Source organism: Lissotriton vulgaris, chromosome 1_1 (genome assembly GCF_964263255.1).
Source record: "Lissotriton vulgaris chromosome 1_1, aLisVul1.2, whole genome shotgun sequence".
In the NCBI taxonomy this organism is placed as follows: Eukaryota; Metazoa; Chordata; class Amphibia; order Caudata; family Salamandridae; genus Lissotriton; species Lissotriton vulgaris.
In genome coordinates, this window is record NC_141685.1 from 785,435,288 (window position 1) to 785,457,239 (window position 21,952).

The window sequence follows — 21,952 nt, forward strand, 5'->3', positions numbered from 1 at the left end:
CCCTACCCCGGTTCACTCTGCCCGCAATCTGGGGTTTATATTTGATGATACGCTATCCTGCAGCTCTCAAATCAATAAGGTCACTTCGGTCTGCTTTGGTAAATTAAAAATGATGAGGAAGATCTTTCCATTTTTGCCAATTGAGGCACGCAGAACTGTCACCCAGGCCTTAATTACCTCCCACCTGGATTATGCCAACAGTTTATATGCGGGGGCCCATCTATACCAAATTGAACGTCTCCAGGTGGTTCAGAACGCTGCAGCAAGATTGATTGGCAATATCCCTTACAGACATCCTATCTCAGCATTTCGTAAAGAGCTTCATTGGCTGCCTATAGCCAACCGTATTAAGTTCAAAACGCTCATCCTCGCCTTTCGAGCTTTGAATGGAACTGGCCCAGATTATTTAAGAAAGAGACTGAGATTGTCCCACTCGGTTAGGGATCTTCGTTCCAACAATCTGCGTCTCATGTTTGTGCCAAGATTCCGTCGCACAAGAATGGGTGGTAGAGCTTTTGCTGTTCTTGCAGCCAAATATTGGAACAGTTTACCGATTGATCTTAGATTTGCCCCATCTGAAGCGCTATTCCGCAGACGCCTGAAGACGTGGCTATTTTCATCTATCTCGATTACTTCTTCTTCTCCTGCTGACAGTTTTTAGCGCCGGGACACCCCCGTTGGGGGTAGCCGTGCGCTTTACAAAATCCGTAAATAAATAGAACTGGAAGAAATATCTTCAGAGTCGTGGAAGCAATAGATAACTGTTTCACTTAGTCAATCGTGCATGCTTCGTTTCTACAGAGTTGCAGAGAAATCTTGAGACAGGCGTTTTCAATAAAAGGGGTTTAGGTTTATTGCACAGTCTTCTTTCTCATGCAAGAGAGGTGAACTGCTACAACCATTAGACAGAATGCAAAGTATAATGCGTACAGCGAGAACAGTAGTATAAAATACTGTAATAGCATTGTCTGTTGCTATGACATATATAAAAATACATACATAAATAACACAGGCTAAAAATACTCAACTGGTGCTTCTAAAATACGCCTACCCCAATGTACCTAACCTAGGTCAGTACCAGGGAAGAAGTAGTTGCTGTTTAGCATTAGTTTTAGTTCTTCCAAGAATTGCCAAAGGTTTTTCTAGATTCGAATCCGCTCCATCCTTTAGAATGAAAGAGGTTGGTATCTCTGTCTCGGGACTCGATTTCCCAACACCCCACAAGGGAAGTCAGAAACACTGGAGATGGATTCTCAGCAGGAGGATATCAGCTTCTTTGTCAGTGCGTCAGCTAGAGAGTCGGCTTCCTTCGGCACTTGCTGTAACGAGCTGCGAGGGCAAGTAGGTAGTTGAACTGCACCAAACCTTACCGTGCTTTGCTATAGCAAGGGAAGGTATATTTATACCTTGAAGGTGTTTAGGAATGCCAGCTTTGAGCTAAAGTCAGGCATATGAACGTCATGGATGAACCCCTAAGGAATAGTTGTTCATGCATAATAATGAGTTTCTTGGAGAAATCAATATCCAGGCTAGGGGAAGTCCCTTCTGCTTAAGAGTCTGGTTTCCCAAGAAATCGTTGTGACGTGCCTGTATTTGGGTAGCATGGGTTATGCCAAAATAAGGACTGGATTTCTATGCCTATATAAGGGCAACGCGAATTGTACCTATATAAGGACATGAATCCGGAAATTCATTCGGAATCTAAATCGACATACAGCACCACCATCTATTCAAAGTAAATAAATCATAAGGAAATGGTCACAAAAATGCATTGCCTGGAATTCCAGCACATAGATTAAATGTATGATGATGCATCTCAGTAGGTTGCTGTATCACTCTTTTCTTACATCTATGAAGGTGGTGTTTAAAAAAAATATATTTATATCGCGTAAAACTCCTAAACCATGGACAGGTTCAATTTGGAAATGAATCGCAAAAGTTGGGGCTCTGGACATCATTCTTTTGGAGAGAGGGGTCATATGCTTCTCTTGATATCAGTTTTGTAGGGCTTTGTTGCCATAAGTTTGTAATGTATTTTCTGTAGTAGGGGTATCTCTGTTATAGTCATAATCATGTGAATAGTCCCGCCCATGTGCATGGACTCCGGAGCAATCGAAATAGTCTCTTAAGTTGTCCTCTTCTGCAATCCTGCATAGACACTTAAGAGAAAATCAGAGACAAATAAGGCAGCCTGAAATTAACAAGGCTACACTGGCCAGTACTTCAACCTGAAGTCAAAAAGTATAGCCAAATAACACTGAAATTTAAACATTTTGCTAAGTTTCACACCTAGAGAAACTCTCCTTTACAGAAATCCTTTGTCACGATAGAGAGGAAGGGTTGGACAGACAAGCCCCATAGGTTGCCATTATGTGTCTGTAAATGGATACCATGCCTTTGAGGAACCCTCCAGAGACCCTTGGTATTCCATAATGCACAGCCAAAGGCTAGTTACTTTCAGTTCTTTCTTCCGGCTCCTGCTGGCAGGAGTCTGGAGCATTGAGCTCTACCTTTAGTGGTATATCTTTATATATTTGAGCTTTTTTGATAGTTTGAGTGTTTAACTCAATGTCAGAGGCCTTTACCTTCCTTTTGCTGTCTTTTTGGGACAGTTTAGCCACTTTTTTCTTGTCAAAATGCCATCTTTATTTGACAAGAGCCCAGAATGTGGCAGGGTTTGTATACTCTGTCTTCGTTCAACTCATGTTCCTGACTCCTGTGTCATCTGCAAGTCATTCTCCAGGATGACCCTGCATGACAGGGAGAAGGTTCGTCTTCAAGGCCTGGAGTAGAGAAGACAACAGGCTGCAGGTGGGACTTCTGGACATGGAGAGAGCCTTTCCTCTTCACCAACCCATGCATCAGCCTTTGGGGGGGGCTCCCCAGTCGAAAGAAGGCTAAAAACGACACAGGTCCCAGTCGAAGGCGACGACGTTGAGGCCACGTATGACTACCATATGCTCCCCGTGGACCCAGGGCTCTGGGTCTAAACGACGTCTAAGATCACCGTCGAGGGGAAGGACGTCGAGACCTTGGACGAGGTCGACATAGAGGACTTCACAGATGACGTCGACACCTCATCGCTGTCGATCTGAGTCCAGGAGAGATTGCCATTCGCCATCAAGGCGACACCACCGTTCGCCGTCGACGTGCAGGTCGCCGTCGACGAGAAGATCAAAGCTGTCGAGAGGAAAGTCGACGTCTAGAAGAAAGTCGACGTCTAGAAGCCATCGGAGCTAGTCATCGAGAAGCCACATCTAAGAGTTCAAAGTCAAGACGGCGTTGACGTTCACCGTCCAGGGGCACTGTTTCCATAGCTTCTTCTTCGAGGCCTGCCCACAAGCAGAGGAGGGTGATTCATTCTTCGGACTAGGAGTACTCCAGGACCTATTCTCCAACCAGGTCACCAGAATCAGCCCAGCCTGTTGCTCCTAGTCAGTCGCCGCTGCGACCTAGGACGCCTACTACTCTTCCTCCTCCACCTCCACCTCCTCCTCCATGCCTGCTAACGCCTCCACCGCCTTTGCCTCAGCCGCTTTATCGGCCGCCGCTGGCCCCACGTGTGCCAGTTGTCCAGGCGGTGCTAAGAAGGCCAAGATCTCGGCCGAGACACCGCTCTCGCAGCCGGCACCTGTCTTCAACCAGATCACGCCGTCGTCATCGTCACGAGCGGTCACGTTCCAGGTATACTAGGGACACGGAGTCCTCTAGTGCAGGAAGATATTTGCCGACTCTGTCTGATTCCCCACCTCCGAGGGAATCACCGGTCGATGACATTACCAAGTTTCAGGAGGTTCTGGTAAGGGTAACGGCCAAACTGGGCATTGCACTGTCCGTGCCTGCCCTTTCCACGTCTGTGATCTTTGAGACCCTACAACGGAACCAAATCTCGTCCTCTGCTTCCTCTGGTACCTGGTTTGGAGGAACCAGCAATGGAGTTGTTCCTGACGCCTGCCTCAGTGAAGTCGGCTCCCTCAAGACTTCAAAAGAAATACAGGCCCACGGACTCGGACCCTGCATTACTGCGGGTGGATCCCCCTCCGGATTCAGTAATTGTGGTGGCGGCGAAGAAGCAGCACGCTACGGCCCCTTCGGCCATAGTTCCACCGGACAAGGAAAGCCGTAGACTTGATTCTGGGGGAGAAAAGTCTGCACCACTGCAGCACTTCAATGAAGGCAGCGAGCTCGACCGCTCACTTGGGCCGTTATGATGGCTCTTTGTGGAAGTCTCTTCAACAGTTCGTGGAACTCCTGCCTAGAGACAAACGCGAGGACTTTCAGGAGGTTTTTAATGAGGGTCTGATGGTCTCTAATCAGATCATCAGTGCAGCTGTGGACACCTCTCCCCTGGCAGCTCATGGATATTGTCATGGTGTGACTCTGCAGCGCCATTCATGCTTGCGTCTCACCTCCCTGAAACCGGAGGCCCAGCAACGTATCGCTAACCTGCCATTCTCGGGTTCCACCCTCTTTGGTTCCCATGCGAACAAGGAAATGGCTCGTATGAAAGCAGAGGTTGAGACCCTCAAGGCTGTTGGCTTGGAGAAGCCTAAGGAACAGTGTAATAGTTTTTGCCCCTACCAACAGCGATACTCTTCCCAGCGGTTCCAACGTGGACAGGAACGTCCGGCTGGGCAACAGCAGCAGCAGTTTCAGCGGCAGCCCTTTCAAAGACGTCGGCGAGGCAGGGGCAACCAGCAGTCCACATCAGGAAACAAGGGCCACGCTGGTTCTAAGCCCTGAGGGATTACTTCCCCCTCTTCTGTTACCCACTCCGGTGGGGGGAAGCATTCAAAATTACCTAGCAGAGTGGAGGAAAATAACTCGGGACAATTGGGTGCTGAATATTGTTCCCAGTGGATACGGTCTACGTTTCAACAGTCCTCCATCTATTCCACCAGTTTGTTCACAATACCTGGTGCGCGAACTACACGTGGAGGCATGTTAAGGAAAAGGGCGATAGAACTGGTTCCTCCTCCTCAAAGGGTGAAAGGTCTATACTCCAGGTTCTTTCTGGTGTGCAAAAAGGAAAAAAACGAATTCAGGCCCATTCTCGATTTACGGCAAGCAAACAAATTGATTTGCAGAGAAAAGTTCCGGATGCTGTTTCTGCACCAGATTTACCCTCAGCTGCATCAAGGGGACTGGCTATGCGCCATAGATCTGCAAGACTCTTACTTCCATGTACCCATTACAAGGAAGCATCGGAAGTTCCTGCGGTTCCTAGTCGGCTCCAAACACTACCAATATACAGTGCTTCCATTCAGCCTGAAGTCTGCGCCCAGGACTTTTTCAAAGTGCATGGCGGTGGTTGCATCGCACCGGAGGAAGAACAAGGTGTTTGTCTATCCGTACCTGGACGACTGGCTGATCAAAGCCGACACGTTTCAGGAAGAGCAGCTACATTTCAACAGGACGGCTGTTCTGTTGAACCAATTAGGCCTTAAAATCAACATGCCAAAGTCTGCCCGACTCCTGTTCAGTGTCTGCAGTACCTGGGAGCCTTCATCGATGCACTTCAGGCAAGCGTGTGTCCTTCGATGGAGCGACGCTTATCGATCCTTCGGAAGGCTCAGGCTCTCATGTCCGTTCCGTCTGCGACGGTGAGGACGGTGTCCTCTCTCTTGGGTTCGATGACCTCTTGCATCTTTCTCACTCCACATGCACTCCTCCACATGCGGCCGCTGCAGGAATGTCTGGAGTATCTGTGGGACCAGAGGCGAGGGAGCTGGGAGGACAGGATCCAACTGTTGCAACATGTTGTCCAGTCCCTGAAGTGGTGGTGTTCACCTCACAATCTCCTCAGAGGGATTCCGTTCCACAAAGAGATACCGACTGAAATCATTGTGACATATGCGTTTTCTCCACGGCTGGGGAGCGCATTCAGACCACCTTCAGATACAAAAGGACGTGGTCCCAGACAGAGTCCATGTATCACATCAACTTTCTGGAACTCCTAGCAGTTCACTTGGCGCTGAAAGCCTTCCAGCCATCGTTTCGGGCCAGTTCCCTGCTTGTAGAGACTGACAACACAACAACAATGTATTACCTCAACAAGCAGGGGGGCTCAAGATCGCGCACACTGTCTCGGGAGGCGCAGACGATCTGGAACTGGCTGCTAGCCAGGGGCCTGACTATCACGGCGACTCATCTGCCAGGTGTGCAGAATGCTCAGGCAGACGCGCTCAGCAGACTCGTTCAAGAAAATCACGAATGGGTCTTAAACGACGAGGTGTTTAGAGACATCTTCGCAAGATGGGGCACTCCAGAAATCGATCTGTTTGCCACCGCAGAAAACAGCAAATGCCGAGACTTCGCCTCCAGGTTTTACCAACCGGGGACGTTGGAGAATGCACTGTGGATCAACTGGTCGAACAGCCTTCTCTACGCTTTTCCACCCATTCCCCTGATCCCGACGGTGTTGATCAAGCTGTCCATGTCCCAGGCCAGGATGATCCTCATTGCTCCGGAATGGCCTCAGTAGTGGTGGTTAACCGACCTCCTACACTGGTCTCTCCTGCCACGTCTTCGGCTTCCGTGTCGGCCAGACCTTCTCACGATGTTCGAAGGGCAGATGGTGCATCCCAACCTCTCATCACTTAATTTGGTAGCATGGCACCTGAGCTAGTGCAGTATAGACATTTAAATCTTCCTCTGAATTGCATGGAGATAATAAAAGAAGCAAAACGACTGTCTACAAGGACTTCCTATGCATACAAATGGAAGAGATTTTGCATTTGGTGCACGTCTAATGTTGGAGACCCTACAACCTGCAAGGAGGATGTGATCCTCCCGTACTTAATGCATTTGGCTCAATCTGGCCTTAATTTTTGATTCCATTAAGGTTCACCTAGCAGCTTTAACTGCGTATAGGAAATGCCCTTCACAAACTTCCTTTTTCCAAATCCCAGTCATCAATGAATTTCTGGAAGGTTTGAAGGTGTTTCCTCCCATTAGGCGTCCTTCGCCTCCGTGGGAGCTTAATGTGGTGCGGTCTAGACTAATGAGGGAGCCTTTTGAGCCTATTCATAAGGCTTCTCTACAGCATCTATCCTGGAAGGTAGCTTCCCTTGTGGCTATAACATCGGCTCGCAGGGTGAGTGAGATCCAGGCTCTCTGTTGCAAAGAGCCCTATACTGTGTTTCATGCATCTAAGGTAGTCATGAGAACTCACCCAAAGTTTCTTCCCAAGGTGGTGTCATATTTCCATGTGAATCAAACTATCACTTTGCCCATGTTTTTTCAGCATCCTTCCTCTCTGGTGGAGAGGTCCCTTCATTCCCTCGAGGTGAGAAGAGTGTTGAAATTCTACTTAGATAAGACGAAGGAGATTCGTAGATCGCATCAATTATTTGTTCGATCGGTCAGGACTGGTCTTGCTACATCTAAACAGTGCATCTCTAGGTGGATTGTGTCGTGTATTCAACTGTATTACCAGAAAGCTAACAAGAATCTAGGGGGTTAGCCTAAGGCTCACTCTACCAGAGATAAAGCTGCTGCAGCAGCTTTGCTGCGCAATGTCCCCATGGCAGACATCTGCAGGGCTGCCACTTGAAAGTCAGTCCATACCTTTGCTAAACACTACTGCCTGGTCTATGATGCCACGGCAGAAGCTCAGGTTGGGCAGGCTTTGCTGAGCAATGTATTTGCACAGTAGTGGTTCTGTCTGTTTCTTCCACCGCTGGGTTTGGGTTGTTTGGAATGGGCTTGCCATTCTATTCACATGATTGATTATACACAGAGATCCTCTACTACAGAAGGAGTAGTTTCTTCCCTGTAACTTCAGTTCTGTAGTAGGGGGTATCTCTGTTATAGTCATAAGCAATCCGCCCTCCTCCCCGGTGGATGAAACAATAATATCCTGAATGCTACAGGCCTGGCTTTGTACACCTTTAAAAAGAACTGAAAGTAACTAGGCTTTGGCTGTGCATCATGGGATACCGAGGGTCTCTGGAGTGTTCCTTAAAGGCATGGTATCCATTTACAGACACATGATGGCAGCCTATGGGGCTTGTCTGTCCAACCCTTCCTCTGTATCATGACAAAGGATTTTTGTGAAGGAGAGTTTCTCTATGTGTGAAACATAGCAAAATGTTTAAAGTTCAGTGTTATCTGGCTATCCTTTTTCACTTCAGGATGAAGTACTGGCCAGTGTAGCCTTGTTAATTTCAGGCTCCATTATTTGTCTTTGATTTTCTCTTAAGTGTCTATGCAGGATTGCAGAAGAGGACAACTTAAGAGACTATTTTGATTGCTCCGGGGTCCACGCACATGGGTGGGACTATTCACATGATTAGGACTATAACCGAGATAACCCTACTACAGAACCGGAGTTACTGGTATGAAACTACTCCTTATGTCTGTTCTTGAGCACCAAGAATGTAATACTTGAGACAAGCCCTACTGGAGGGGTTGGCCTTTGAGCTAAGTCACTTTTGAATTACAATGCTATGAACTCTGTCGGAAGTGTGTTGTGGTTATTAGAATGTATTTGGAATTAGAAACTTTCTACTCTGGTAAATAAAACAAATATTGTTTTCAATAACTGATGCTTTTTTTTTTGCAGGCCAGACCATGCATCCTTCTATTAATGGAGCTCAAATTACTTCCAAGAAAGTCCAGAAAAATTGGAATAATTATGCATCCGTGGAGTGTGGTGCAAAAATGCTAGCTGCAAATCCCGAGGCAAAGGTATTGTTTTCTCAGAGGAATGTCACAAGGAAACCTCTTGTTATACATATCATCCGAGTTTGTTCTCAATCCTGCTTATTTTTACATTTTGCTTGTGGTAGCCCATTTTTAGGTCTCGCCTAGCGATGTAGCGCATGCGCTGCTCGCCTTGGTGAGACCTATTGTTTTCGGTTTTGTTGCTGAAGGGGGACAAGAGATGTGCACGCGCCGGGACAGGCGTCGTGCACAGGAGTTGTGCAGACGCCGGGACAGGCGATGTGCACGCGCCAAGACAGGCGATGTGTATGGCTCGGCTGTGGTATTCTCTCATCCCGAGTCTCGCTCCCCTTGCTTTCCTCTATGCCCTTCCCCTCGCTCATGGAATGCAGCCAGGCACGCACATGTCGTCTCTGTAGTTCGATGAATGAGGCACAACACGCGCTAGTTTACCATGCTTAAAAGAGTACGGTCGGTCGTGATGGGGCCAAGCGTGACCTTCGGCTTGCACCAATCTGCAGCACAAGCTCAACCCAGTCTGCCACCTAGGCACCGGACGAAGAACTGAAGACTCAATCCGTTATTACACGAATGCCGGTGAACCCTTGGTGAAGGCTAAGATTGTGAAAGTGTGTCGCATCTTCCCTGCAGACAAAACAGTATCAGCTTGAATGGGATAATGTGTCCTGGTCATGTTGGACGTCCCTGGAGTAGTTGTTGAAAACCCTACGTGGCAAGCATTTGTTCGTCATCATAGATAGTAAAGGATTTAGTGGCAATCGCAAGAGCGATAGCTCAGGAAAAAATTGTCATTTTAGATGTTCTCTCTGTTTTTTTATAGGTTGGCTTGCAAATTGACGTCTGTTTACACATCACTCATGAAACAGGCGCTCAAACATACGGTTCACCTGAGCTTTCTTGAATGATACAATCTTAGAAGCACTTACAGGTTACAGGATTTGTATTTTCCCTGGGTGTACGAGCGCATAAACCTAGAAAAATGAATATTTGAGCCTAGGGTCGAGTCTACCGCAGAGATCAGTGCATGCCATGCGTCCCAACTTAGCCTTTTATCCTTCGCAGGTTAATAAAGCAAGCGCTACCGGGCCAGGTATAATAACACGTCATAAAGGGCCAAATCACAATCCAGTTTACACCATAGGAAAGCACAGGCTTATCAGTAATCTTATTGTGAAAAAAGTCCAATTTAAGCAAACTAGGATTAAAAAAACAATGTAAAATAAACAAGAAAGTAATTTTTGTTTTTTTAAGGCGCTGCTTTACTCCTCGGAGATTTTGAATGATTTAAAACATTTGTCTAGTCCTGAACTTTTATGGACATAGTTGCAAGGGCTTTATTGCTTTTTTTTATTTTTTTTGTCCTCATAACACCATTATATGCAAATAGTAGCCTGTCAGCCAACCTGTACCTCCCCAGGCTTTTGCGATACTTCCACAGTTCCTGCATTCGTGCCCTTCCAGTATCCTGCCTGCACTGACCATGCAGGTGTCATCATAGGACATAAATGGGTTGTATACTCATATCGCATCCCAATTTTTAAAGGCCACCCATATCTTGGATTGTATATTGGATTCCAGTTCAATATCTATTTTTTCTGTTTTCCTCACTTCTCGTAGCCAGTCCATCCCTTGTGGTGGAGAAGGTTCAGTCCATTTCTTAAAAATCTCCCGCCTAGCGAGTAAAATAAAATAAAATAGCAAGGCCTGTTTATCCCTAGTAATGTCCTTGCATACCTGATCTGCCACTCCGAGCACCACTAGTAAAAGGCTTACTTTTATATTTGTCTCAAGAATTTAGTTGATTATCTTTTCCACCTCAGACCAAAACTTTTCAACTGAGGGCATACAAAAAACATATGCTTATCATTGGCACCAACTTCACCACACCTGACATTTGGGTTGGACTCCTGTTGCGAATTTCGCCAGATTTTGTGGAGTCCAATATAATCTATTTGCTGTGGAAAAATGGTTTCTCTTCAAGTTCGATGGTTTGACTACTTTATACAATAACTTAAACGAAGGCTGCCATACTTTTAGTGGGTCAGGAGCCTTTATCACATCATCCCATATTTCGTAGGGGGCTTTAATTTTTTCCTCCTCGGAAGTCAAGGGCTTTGCTTGCCCGTTTCTGGGACACAATACTATGTTAACAGGTCATTCAGTTAGTTCAAAGATTCAGCCAGTCCCACTTTTCCTGCAACCTCAAGACCGAGTTCAGGTTTGATGTTTGTGTCAGCCAGAACTTGCAGGTAGATTCATGAAGCCAAAATCTGCTCGCAAAGGGCCAGATACTGAGAATCTGGCCCTTTGCGAGCGCTATTTTTGCATTTGGGATTCATCCTCCCAAATGCAAAAATCGCAATTATAGAAATCGCTAAATCGCGAAGAATCGCATTTAAGAAATCTCAATTAGAGATTCCTTAAATGCTATTCATGAACCTTTTTAAAATTGCGAATTCGCAATATGGGGCCGCTTTTTTCTGCGAAGTGTAACTTCGTGGTAAATAGCGAAAACTTAGGAAAATGCACTTTAGTGCATTTTTCTAAGTTGTATGTTACACACACAAATGTCCTTTGGACATGTGTGTGCGCAATACCAGTGTACATTTGCATTTCAGGGGTGCTACAGGATGTCCTTTGGATACCCTGGCACCCTTGAAATCTCTTCCTTATTTGTGATTCACTAATTGTTAATCGCAAATAAGGAATGACTTCCCATTCATTCCTATGGGCCTTGAGGCCCATAGTAATGAATGTGAAAGCCATTCCTTATTTGCGATTTGCAAGTAGCGAATCGCAAATAAGGAAGCATTAGAAATCGCAAAATAAATTGCGATTTCTACATGCACCCCGTTTTGCGAGTCTTTAATAGCGATTCCTTAATAATCGCTATTAAGGACTCGGAAAAGAGGACTTTGATGAATCTGGGGGATATATTCACACAAATAAAAGCACTTTTTAGAGCGCTTACCGATTTTAAGACTGGCCTATTAAAAATCTAAAGGGTTTTCCAAGTAGTCATCCTCAGTGGTGCGTGGCTATGCGGTCGCCAGGCCGGAAGTATAAGACAGATAGAAAGTTATCCGAATTCCTGTCTGTCTATACCCACACGGCAAGCTCCTGTGTGTATATCCATAGATGGTGCCGTAATTAGGGGTGGAACTAACTCAAACCACCACAACACCGCCTTATGGATATCCCTGTAACATGCCAACATTTTGAATTTGGTAACCCAACACTAAGTTGTGAGGCAGCTGCTTTACCCTATGCAAACCTTGGGTCATTATACATTTGCTACAATCAGCACATAACATGTTTGAAGAAATTAATTCTATAATGCCTTGTAACAACTGGGCCACTGCAATTAAAATATGCTACACAAGGGAAATTTAAACAGTGGTCTCCTAATACCATCAAATGCATGTTCTCTGGCATTGATATCACAGGGCACAGTGCATCTTAATGCAGAAGCGATGACAAGGAACAGTAGAGGGTCTGTCAATACCGAAATTAACAAAAAGTAATACAAAAAAAGTTTTAAAAAAGCGATAAAACTATAGAACCCATGAAAAAAAAGCATTTGCAATGCAATAGGTCTCGCATTTGCAAGAGTTTGAGCTATTGGCATTGTAATAACAATGCTTTTAATTTGTGTTTTGAAAACCTGAAAGTGGTGTGTAAACACCTACTTTGTACTTATGGTCCTTGCTTACGAGAAGCAAGGCTGCCATTAAAAAAGGTGCTGTTATCTCCAGCCTTGCTTTTCATAAACAAGGACTATAAGTACAAAGTGTGTGTTTACCCAACACTTGCAGTTTTTCAAAACACATAATTAAAGGGCATCGTCATTTACAATGCCATTAGCTCAAACTCTCGCAAATGCAAGGCCTATTGCATTGCAAATGCTTCTTCTTTAAGTGTATGGAATCGTTTTTATTAGGAGACACTACGATCCTTATTTAGTCACATATCAGAAACATGTTTGCTCGCCAAGTTGCTAATTTTAATCAAAAAGGAAGCCTCTAGAAGTGAAGCAACACAGAAGTCTGTGTGGACACCTGCACAAGCATAACACTTCTCTGGATACTGTGTTTTAATTATTTTAAAAATTTTTTTTTATCAAGGTCTTGTATTGACTATTTGAGGTTCTTCGTATGAAACAGTTGTGTTTGGCAGTAATTCTAATTTTTCTTGCTCAGGCTCTCTTTTTATTCCTTTTTTCTGGACACCCCCACATTCGTGCTTGCTATGTTATTTGGTGTGCTTTGAAGGGAGTACTTATGTATAGAAAAGTAGTTGCTGGACCTTATACCCATTGTGTGCGGTATTAAATGTATGCTAGGCCCGAGCTTCTTTGATTGAATGGGTAATGCATTAGTGTTAATTTAAAGCACTTTTATAAGAGTCCTGTGCATAGTGTTCCAGCTAAGTTGGATGCTGAAATATATTGGGATAAAAAAAACCCTGCTGTTTACAAGTGCTTTTCACCATTAATCTTACTTTGTTCAATGGGCCCGCTGCCAAGTTTGTCAATTGCTTTAGTAAACCAGAAGAGGTGCTCGCGCTCCAGGAAGAGAGGTGAGGGCTCCCTTCGGGACCCTCCCCTGACGCAGAGGCCCCAGCGCAGGTGGATAACAGGACCTTAAGCAAACACTGGGTAAAGCCTGGAGCGAGCACCCAAGCAGACAGCTCACAGGGCCAGAACAGGCCCCGTCTGGTGCCTGGAAGACCCTGGAGTGCTCACAAAGGCAGGCTCCCTGCAGGACCTCCGATTCGCCCCAGAGCGAGCACCTCAAAGTCCCTGCAGGTAGGCACCATGACAGTCACTGACAGGGCCCAAAGGTGTCCATTGGCAGGTTGCTCCCAAGGCACAGAGCTTGTGCCATAGCGTGCAATACCAAGGGCCTCAAGAAGGCATCATAGCGAGTGGGGCTTCATGGTAAGCACCTGGAAAGGCATGGGGGGGCACCCTGCTGGGCTGCTCAGTCTGGGGTGGCACCAGGGCATAGCTTCAGGGAAGCACCACCTCAGGAAGCTGGCAGGGGCTGGAGTGGGATCGGGCATTGACAGGCAGCTGGTAGAGCCTGCAGGGGCACCAGACCATGACAGGCAGCTATTGGGGCGTTAGGCCCTGCAGTATGCACCATAGTTGTACCAGGGAGGCATTGCCAAAGGGCTGGAGGGGCCTCATTGCAGGCAGCTCACATGGCTCAGAGCGCACACCTTGGCATGCAAGACCCCGAGCCAGCACCATAGCTGGCAGCTAGCACACTGCCAGCCCCTCTGGTACACAGCCCGGTGATAACAGCAGGGAGAAAGCTGGCGAGGAAGAGAACGGAAAAGAAAGTGTAACTGGAACAACAGGGCCTGGCCGGGCATTAAAGTGATGCCTCCGTATGAACATTTGATTAACCCTTCAAGCCTCAGCGGTGGGTGAACTGGGCGTCTTCCTTAAACCCGCCGCATTCCCAGCCCTGCAAGGGGAGGGGCGGCTGCTGTAACACACACGTGTGGAAGGGTCCCCTCCCTATGGGATCCGACCGCCGCTGACTCCATCCCAAAGCTATCCAGACGCGCATCCGAGGGCACTTTATAGTTAAAGCCTCGTCTGTCTCCGACACCTCTCCAAAGCCCCCCTCGCCAGCCGGGTGCCCGTCCCCGGGGTCCCACCACCTCCCGAGCGCTTCTTCAAAGCCGTCGCAAGCTGGCAGGATGCTGGAGTGGCCAGGGTCAGAGTGCTCTGGCCAGGGTCAGGGCCAGGATGGAAAGCGAAACCGCAACTGCACAGGGGGCCGCCATTTAAAACAAATTAAAAGAAGACGCTGCGAGCCAGGGCGACAATAGGGACTCGTGAAAATACAGCATGGGATGTACAGAAAGGCATGAGAGGTCCAATGAGAGGTGCAGAGGCGCAGGAATGAGCGCATCCAGAGGGATCCCGATACCTAGCGAGGGGCGAATTCTCGGCCGGGACCCTGGGGAGAGAAACGAAAGCGCAAGGTTCAGAGGCGGCTCCCATTTTAATGAGTGTGAGAAGTTGGCCCGATATGCAACGTTCGCTATTCTAGCGACCGCTATGTATCGTTCCAACGACCCTTATGGTGTTTGGTTGTAAGTCAACCTATAGACCAGCTATCCTAGTAGCGTCGATACGAGCAGTCTAAGGCTAAAGACTCGAGAGGGCGCGTTAAGCCAGCTGTTTACCACACATGTACCCCTTGAACACCCAGTGAAAGGACACCACACAAGTGTTATGAAAATAAACAGTATATTTATTAAGAATCACAACAGCCCTGTACTCTTTATGAGGACAGGGTACTAAGCACAAACCAAATCTCTTTAGCAAATACTTCAAGTGCACAATTAAAACAAGTGTCCGAGGACACGGAAAGATTAAGGTCTCGGGCGGACCCGATAAGGCAAGTCGGAAGCGAGGGACTCAGGACCCTAGAGTAAGGAGGCTATGCAGGCACCGAAATGCCGAGTTACCTAGCCACGAGGGCTGCGGCTGCACAAGTCTTACAGGCGTCGGGGTCTTCGCTGACGAGCCAGGAGCCGGAAGAAAAGGAGTTGCTGGCCGGCGACCAGTGCTGAATAGTTCGTAGAGATCCAAGCCTGGATCGGAGATTGATGAAACCTGAAAGCAGAGGGGACCAAGTTCGTACTACTAGCCAGTAGTCAGAGGGTACCAGGAAGGCACCGGTTGGCCGTCACCTCGACCAGGTGAGTGGGCGACGCTAGGCTCTGCAGTCTCACGGACCAGGAGGCGTTGTCGGCGACCACGGTGGAGGTGCGAGCTGTCCCACGAAGGATGATGCTGTCGGCGTCGCTGGGCCCAGGATGGGGCAACAAGCCTTGGCAGATCTCAGGGCCACGTGGTGGGCCTAAGATGGCGTCTTGAGTGGACCAGGAGGGTCCGGGGTGCTTCTCGCAAAGATGGAAGCAAGGGCCAGTCTGGAGCAACCAGACCAGCAGTGATGATTCTCGGATGTCGTCACAGAAGGGCACAAGCCAGCGGCTAGTGACCAGACAACGTGCTGAGCAGCGAGCAGAAGGGCCCCACGCAGATCGTGGAGATGCTGGGAGACTGCACTTCGGTGCTGGAGCGGCTCAGGGTCGGAGCTTCTCGGACCCCAGAGCACTCACCAGAGAGTTACCTCGATGGTCGTGCTGGTTTTAAGAGCGTGCAGGTTCTGATGATGGCCGGTCCCTCGAGGTCTCGTCGCACCCACAGATCACAGCTGAGCTGATGACGTGGGTAGAGGTCAGAGGTGCCAGGGAAGCCGGTTCTCGTCGAGCTGGGCCGTCGGATTCCTTGAGGAAGGACTTACAGCAAACCGCAGAGTTCTTAGTTGGTGCCCGCTGATGCAGGGTGACTACTCCTTAGTCACAAGGGAGAAATCTTGAGAAGAGTCTTGAATGTCCTTTCGTAGAAAGTAGTTCTTGAATCAAAGATGATCTAATTTGGAAGGGTCCCCGCTCCGGTCTTTATTCTAAAGAAAGGGGTGGGTACATGACTAGGTCCTGCCCTAAGGGTGGGACCAGGAAGGGGGGTAGTTACACCCCTCTCCCCTGCCGGACTTTCCCCAGGCCAGGGCTGTCGCCCCTGGAACTGGTTCTAACCGGCAGATGCGTAGTGAGCACCGGGGTGCCACTCCGCAGTCACCTTCTCGCCAAAGCCCTACCTACCCAGAATACACAAACCCTGTCTGGGACGGTGCGAACACCGCCCTCGACAGGAAACCCTTTGTCCAAGTGCTCCTCGCTGGAAGGACTCCCAGCAGCAGGAGGTCAGACTCGTGTCTGTGGTGGCAGCATCCATTTTGTGGAGCTGAGGCTTCAGTTAACTTTAACCGGGGTTCACAGTTACGTACATGTCGTGTCCCTCTAGAAGGGTGGGATGTTAACCTCATCGCCAGAATTGGTGAGAGGGCAGCACCCTGATTCGTATGACACCTTACTCGACATGCCTTGATAACGCGACACCGGAGTTACCGATATGGTACGCGTTATCATGGAACAGCTATTGGGTCTTGATTCCGCAAGCTGCAACCGGGCTCGGCTCGGGCCTGAACCTAGCTCACAGGAGCCCACGCACTCTGCCTTCAGGATCGTTAAGGCCTGCCATAGGAGTGACTGATAGGAACTCGGGTGTCCATTGTATGGTTAGATATAGAGCTACTATACCTAAAGCGAAGGGTGGTTACACGTCTTCGCCCCAGCTGTCGTGCAGCCAGTTGTGTCAAATTTAGGAGGCCAGCCAGGGGTGGCATAATACATGCTTCAGCCCCTGGCGGCCCTGGGTACACCTATGCCCTGCGTTACGGGGTCTGAAGGCCTATTGCATTGCAAATGCTTCTTCTTTAAGTGTATGGAATCGTTTTTATTAGGAGACACTACGATCCTTATTTAGTCACATATCAGAAGCATGTTTGCTCGCCAAGTTGCTAATTTTAATCAAAAAGGAAGCCTCTAGAAGTGAAGCAACACAGAAGTCTGTGTGGACACCTGCACAAGCATAACACTTCTCTGGATACTGTGTTTTAATTATTTTAAAAAGTTTTTTTTATCAAGGTCTTGTATTGACTATTTGAGGTTCTTCGTATGAAACAGTTGTGTTTGGCAGTAATTCTAATTTTTCTTGCTCAGGCTCTCTTTTTATTCCTTTTTTCTGGACACCCCCACATTCGTGCTTGCTATGTTATTTGGTGTGCTTTGAAGGGAGTACTTATGTATAGAAAAGTAGTTGCTGGACCTTATACCCATTGTGTGCGGTATTAAATGTATGCTAGGCCCGAGCTTCTTTGATTGAATGGGTAATGCATTAGTGTTAATTTAAAGCACTTTTATAAGAGTCCTGTGCATAGTGTTCCAGCTAAGTTGGATGCTGAAATATATTGGGATAAAAAAAACCCTGCTGTTTACAAGTGCTTTTCACCATTAATCTTACTTTGTTCAATGGGCCCGCTGCCAAGTTTGTCAATTGCTTTAGTAAACCAGAAGAGGTGCTCGCGCTCCAGGAAGAGAGGTGAGGGCTCCCTTCGGGACCCTCCCCTGACGCAGAGGCCCCAGCGCAGGTGGATAACAGGACCTTAAGCAAACACTGGGTAAAGCCTGGAGCGAGCACCCAAGCAGACAGCTCACAGGGCCAGAACAGGCCCCGTCTGGTGCCTGGAAGACCCTGGAGTGCTCACAAAGGCAGGCTCCCTGCAGGACCTCCGATTCGCCCCAGAGCGAGCACCTCAAAGTCCCTGCAGGTAGGCACCATGACAGTCACTGACAGGGCCCAAAGGTGTCCATTGGCAGGTTGCTCCCAAGGCACAGAGCTTGTGCCATAGCGTGCAATACCAAGGGCCTCAAGAAGGCATCATAGCGAGTGGGGCTTCATGGTAAGCACCTGGAAAGGCATGGGGGGGCACCCTGCTGGGCTGCTCAGTCTGGGGTGGCACCAGGGCATAGCTTCAGGGAAGCACCACCTCAGGAAGCTGGCAGGGGCTGGAGTGGGATCGGGCATTGACAGGCAGCTGGTAGAGCCTGCAGGGGCACCAGACCATGACAGGCAGCTATTGGGGCGTTAGGCCCTGCAGTATGCACCATAGTTGTACCAGGGAGGCATTGCCAAAGGGCTGGAGGGGCCTCATTGCAGGCAGCTCACATGGCTCAGAGCGCACACCTTGGCATGCAAGACCCCGAGCCAGCACCATAGCTGGCAGCTAGCACACTGCCAGCCCCTCTGGTACACAGCCCGGTGATAACAGCAGGGAGAAAGCTGGCGAGGAAGAGAACGGAAAAGAAAGTGTAACTGGAACAACAGGGCCTGGCCGGGCATTAAAGTGATGCCTCCGTATGAACATTTGATTAACCCTTCAAGCCCCAGCGGTGGGTGAACTGGGCGTCTTCCTTAAACCCGCCGCATTCCCAGCCCTGCAAGGGGAGGGGCGGCTGCTGTAACACACGTGTGGAAGGGTCCCCTCCCTATGGGATCCGACCGCCGCTGACTCCATCCCAAAGCTATCCAGACGCGCATCCGAGGGCACTTTATAGTTAAAGCCTCGTCTGTCTCCGACACCTCTCCAAAGCCCCCCTCGCCAGCCGGGTGCCCGTCCCCGGGGTCCCACCACCTCCCGAGCGCTTCTTCAAAGCCGTCGCAAGCTGGCAGGATGCTGGAGTGGCCAGGGTCAGAGTGCTCTGGCCAGGGTCAGGGCCAGGATGGAAAGCGAAACCGCAACTGCACAGGGGGCCGCCATTTAAAACAAATTAAAAGAAGACGCTGCGAGCCAGGGCGACAATAGGGACTCGTGAAAATACAGCATGGGATGTACAGAAAGGCATGAGAGGTCCAATGAGAGGTGCAGAGGCGCAGGAATGAGCGCATCCAGAGGGATCCCGATACCTAGCGAGGGGCGAATTCTCGGCCGGGACCCGGGGGAGAGAAACGAAAGCGCAAGGTTCAGAGGCGGCTCCCATTTTAATGAGATCGAGAGAGACAGACACCGACACACCGGTACACAACAGTGTTTCAGCGGGCGTGCAAGGTACCCCCAGCAGAGCAGAAGGGGCAGGCAGAGGCAAGAAAAGCAAGCACAAACTGGGCAGAGGCAATAAAAGCCAGCACTCACTGGCTGGGGCGGAGGACTCGGACGTTCTCCCTTGCTTCTCTTCACGGCTGTCAAGCAGAAATGACTCTCAGAAAAGCCCCGTCATTTTCCGACTGGGGGGGCGTGTTTTTACTTTATCTCCTTTTCCCATTGGCTGGTATGTAAAATTCCAGCCAATGGGATGAGGAGAGAAAGAAACTAAAAAACACACCCCTCAATCCCAAAAAGACGGGGCTTAAATGGACAGACGCCCCTCTTCTCCAATGGCTGACCTGTGTTTAGGAAGCCAGCCAATGTAGAAGAGGGGCGGGTTCAAACCCCACTATGGAAAACATAAGATCTCGCCAGCAAGACTGCGCAAGCACCACCTACGCAGGTGCATTTTATGGTTTACTCCTGTATTTGAGTGTTGACTTGGGAAGTGAATGTCATCATGGATAAAGTATACAGGATTTCTATTACTATATTACATTTTATTTGTTGCGTGTTCTGCCAAGATCACATGCTCTGCATACTCCTGCAATCTAGTGTTGAATGCAGATATTTGCAAATAGCTTTTCTTAGAAATAGTCTTCCGCTTCAAGATCTTGTGAATCCTGCCGTAGCTCACAATGTACCAGGACAAAGACTGCACCAACGATTTCTTTGTTTTTCTTTTTTGGTTCATTTGTGCGTTTCAGCTCACAATATGAGACTGTCAGCCACTTCTCCACACCTTTTCGACTTCCAAGGACCCTGCACTATCATCAGAAGATATCATTGTTGAATTCACTGCTTCGCATTCAACCACTGGAGTGGTATCAGGGCTCAGGTCATATGAGAATGACTTTTAGTATTGAAGGGTTTAGAGAATATTCAATTTCAGTGCTGCCTGAGGTGTATTGCCACATTCCCATGGTCTGACTAGCATAGTGTGTGCAAGCTATGCCTCCTTTGAGACCACAAGGAATCCAGCTGCCTAGCCTGCAAGGTGCTACAAATAGGATCACCATCCAGTCCCAAGAGAATGTCACTGGGCACAATGTAAAATACATCGTCGACACCCACCAACATGCCTGCTGTTCTTGGCACTGAGGGGAGCCTATGACGAGGGCAATGGTCCATCTAGTACACCGACGGCTCAGGTACATCATAACCCTGAGATCCTCTCTTTCGAGGGCTCAGATGTTGAGGGCAACCTGTTCCTTCCCTGGGGACACTATTGCCTTGGCCAAAGTCCACATCCAGGGCCTCCATTTGTTTACCCACATCAGGGGGTCGTTCCTCTGGGGATCAACACTGTGGAAACGTCTCCAAGATAGAGCACTGGACCCTGAGGGAGTCTGGCATCAAGCCCCAAGACTGGCTACGAGGCACCGACCTTCAGGTTCTGGTACTGACGCTGCTTGGCATCACAAGCCTCCTTTCGAACCAAAATTGGCTTTGAAGCCAAAGCTGAGGAATACATGGTTGCTGAGTTTGGCGTCTAGTGATCCTGCACTGGCCATTTAGTTTCTAGAGTGGCCCATGTCAGGCAGTGCAAAATCTGCATCCACTGCTCCTCCTTGAAGAGTCTTGCTCTCCTGCCACCACAGGAGTCCCAGAGACGTTTAGCATTACCCTAGAAGAAGAGAAAGTTGATTTCAGAGGACTTGGACTTTAATCCTGTCCCACAGATGAGCCCAGACAAGGCCACCAACCCTCTATCTCAGATTCCTCCACAACCTCCACCAACCCCAATCCAGCACTTTATATTGCCACCACATGAGTCACCACACAGGCCACTGTCATCTCAAGTCTTCATCCACTATTTCCAAGCCAATTCTGATCAGGAGGGACAGAACTCTCAGGATCTCTATTTTTACCTGGACCACCCAGTGAATGTGAAGACCTGTGGTAAGATTCCACTGTGGACCCCCAGGATGATAGTGGCCGGGAGCCATATATAATAAACCCCTTACCCTTGGACAACGAATATGCTTCCTTATAACGCATGCCGCTCCCCCGCAGCCTATTACAACACAGTCGTTACAACGACCACGTTGTAACAATGCATACCAATACCCCGCAAGTCATAACAACTTGCTCTAGGTGGGGCGCTGGATGTTGGAATAGTATAATTTACTATTCCAACTCCAGCCTGTGCAACAGTAGGGAAGGTGTTGGATTATAAATCCAACACCTTCTGACCCCTCCACAAATCGTTGTTCAGACTTGCGGGGTAATGGTATGCGTTGTAATATTCGTGTTGTAATAGCCTAAGGGGGAAAAGGATTTGTGATAAACTGTTTACCCCTTACAACACCAGAACAGGTCATGAGGTGATACAAAGGGCAGCTGACAATCACAAGCTCAAGTCATGTGAAAAAATAGAAGATGGCTTCCTTGTGGAAAAGCTCTTAAACACCAAGAGGTCTGGCTAACGTCTGGCTGGGACTACTAAAATAGGTACTTCAAGATATCAAACTAATTGTGGCATTAGGCCCAGCTTGATGCCCAAGTCGAATTTAATGTTACTTTTAAGGAACAGCAACTTTTAGAACGTTGCCACTTTTGTCCAGTGGCCTTGACCAGTTGCTAGCCACCAAGACTGCCTTCTGCCCTCCTGGAGAGCAGTGTGCACGACTCCAGGCTCGGAACAATAGAAGCCTGCTACAGAGGGAGATGGTACCTCCCCCTTGCAGGAA

The 21,952-nt window shown here is 48.4% G+C and overlaps 1 protein-coding gene across 4 annotated transcripts in view; it reads left to right on the forward strand.

Annotated features, from left to right (window-relative positions):
• The window catches only part of SUCO (SUN domain containing ossification factor), a 696,748-nt gene that overhangs the window by 390,606 nt on the left and 284,190 nt on the right, over nucleotides 1-21,952 (forward strand). For all 4 annotated transcript variants that reach the window (XM_086956303.1, XM_086956322.1, XM_086956311.1 and 1 more), the window contains exon 8: nucleotides 8,567-8,691. In XM_086956303.1, coding sequence (XP_086812429.1) covers nucleotides 8,567-8,691 — 125 coding nt within the window. The remainder of the gene's footprint in view (nucleotides 1-8,566; nucleotides 8,692-21,952) is intronic.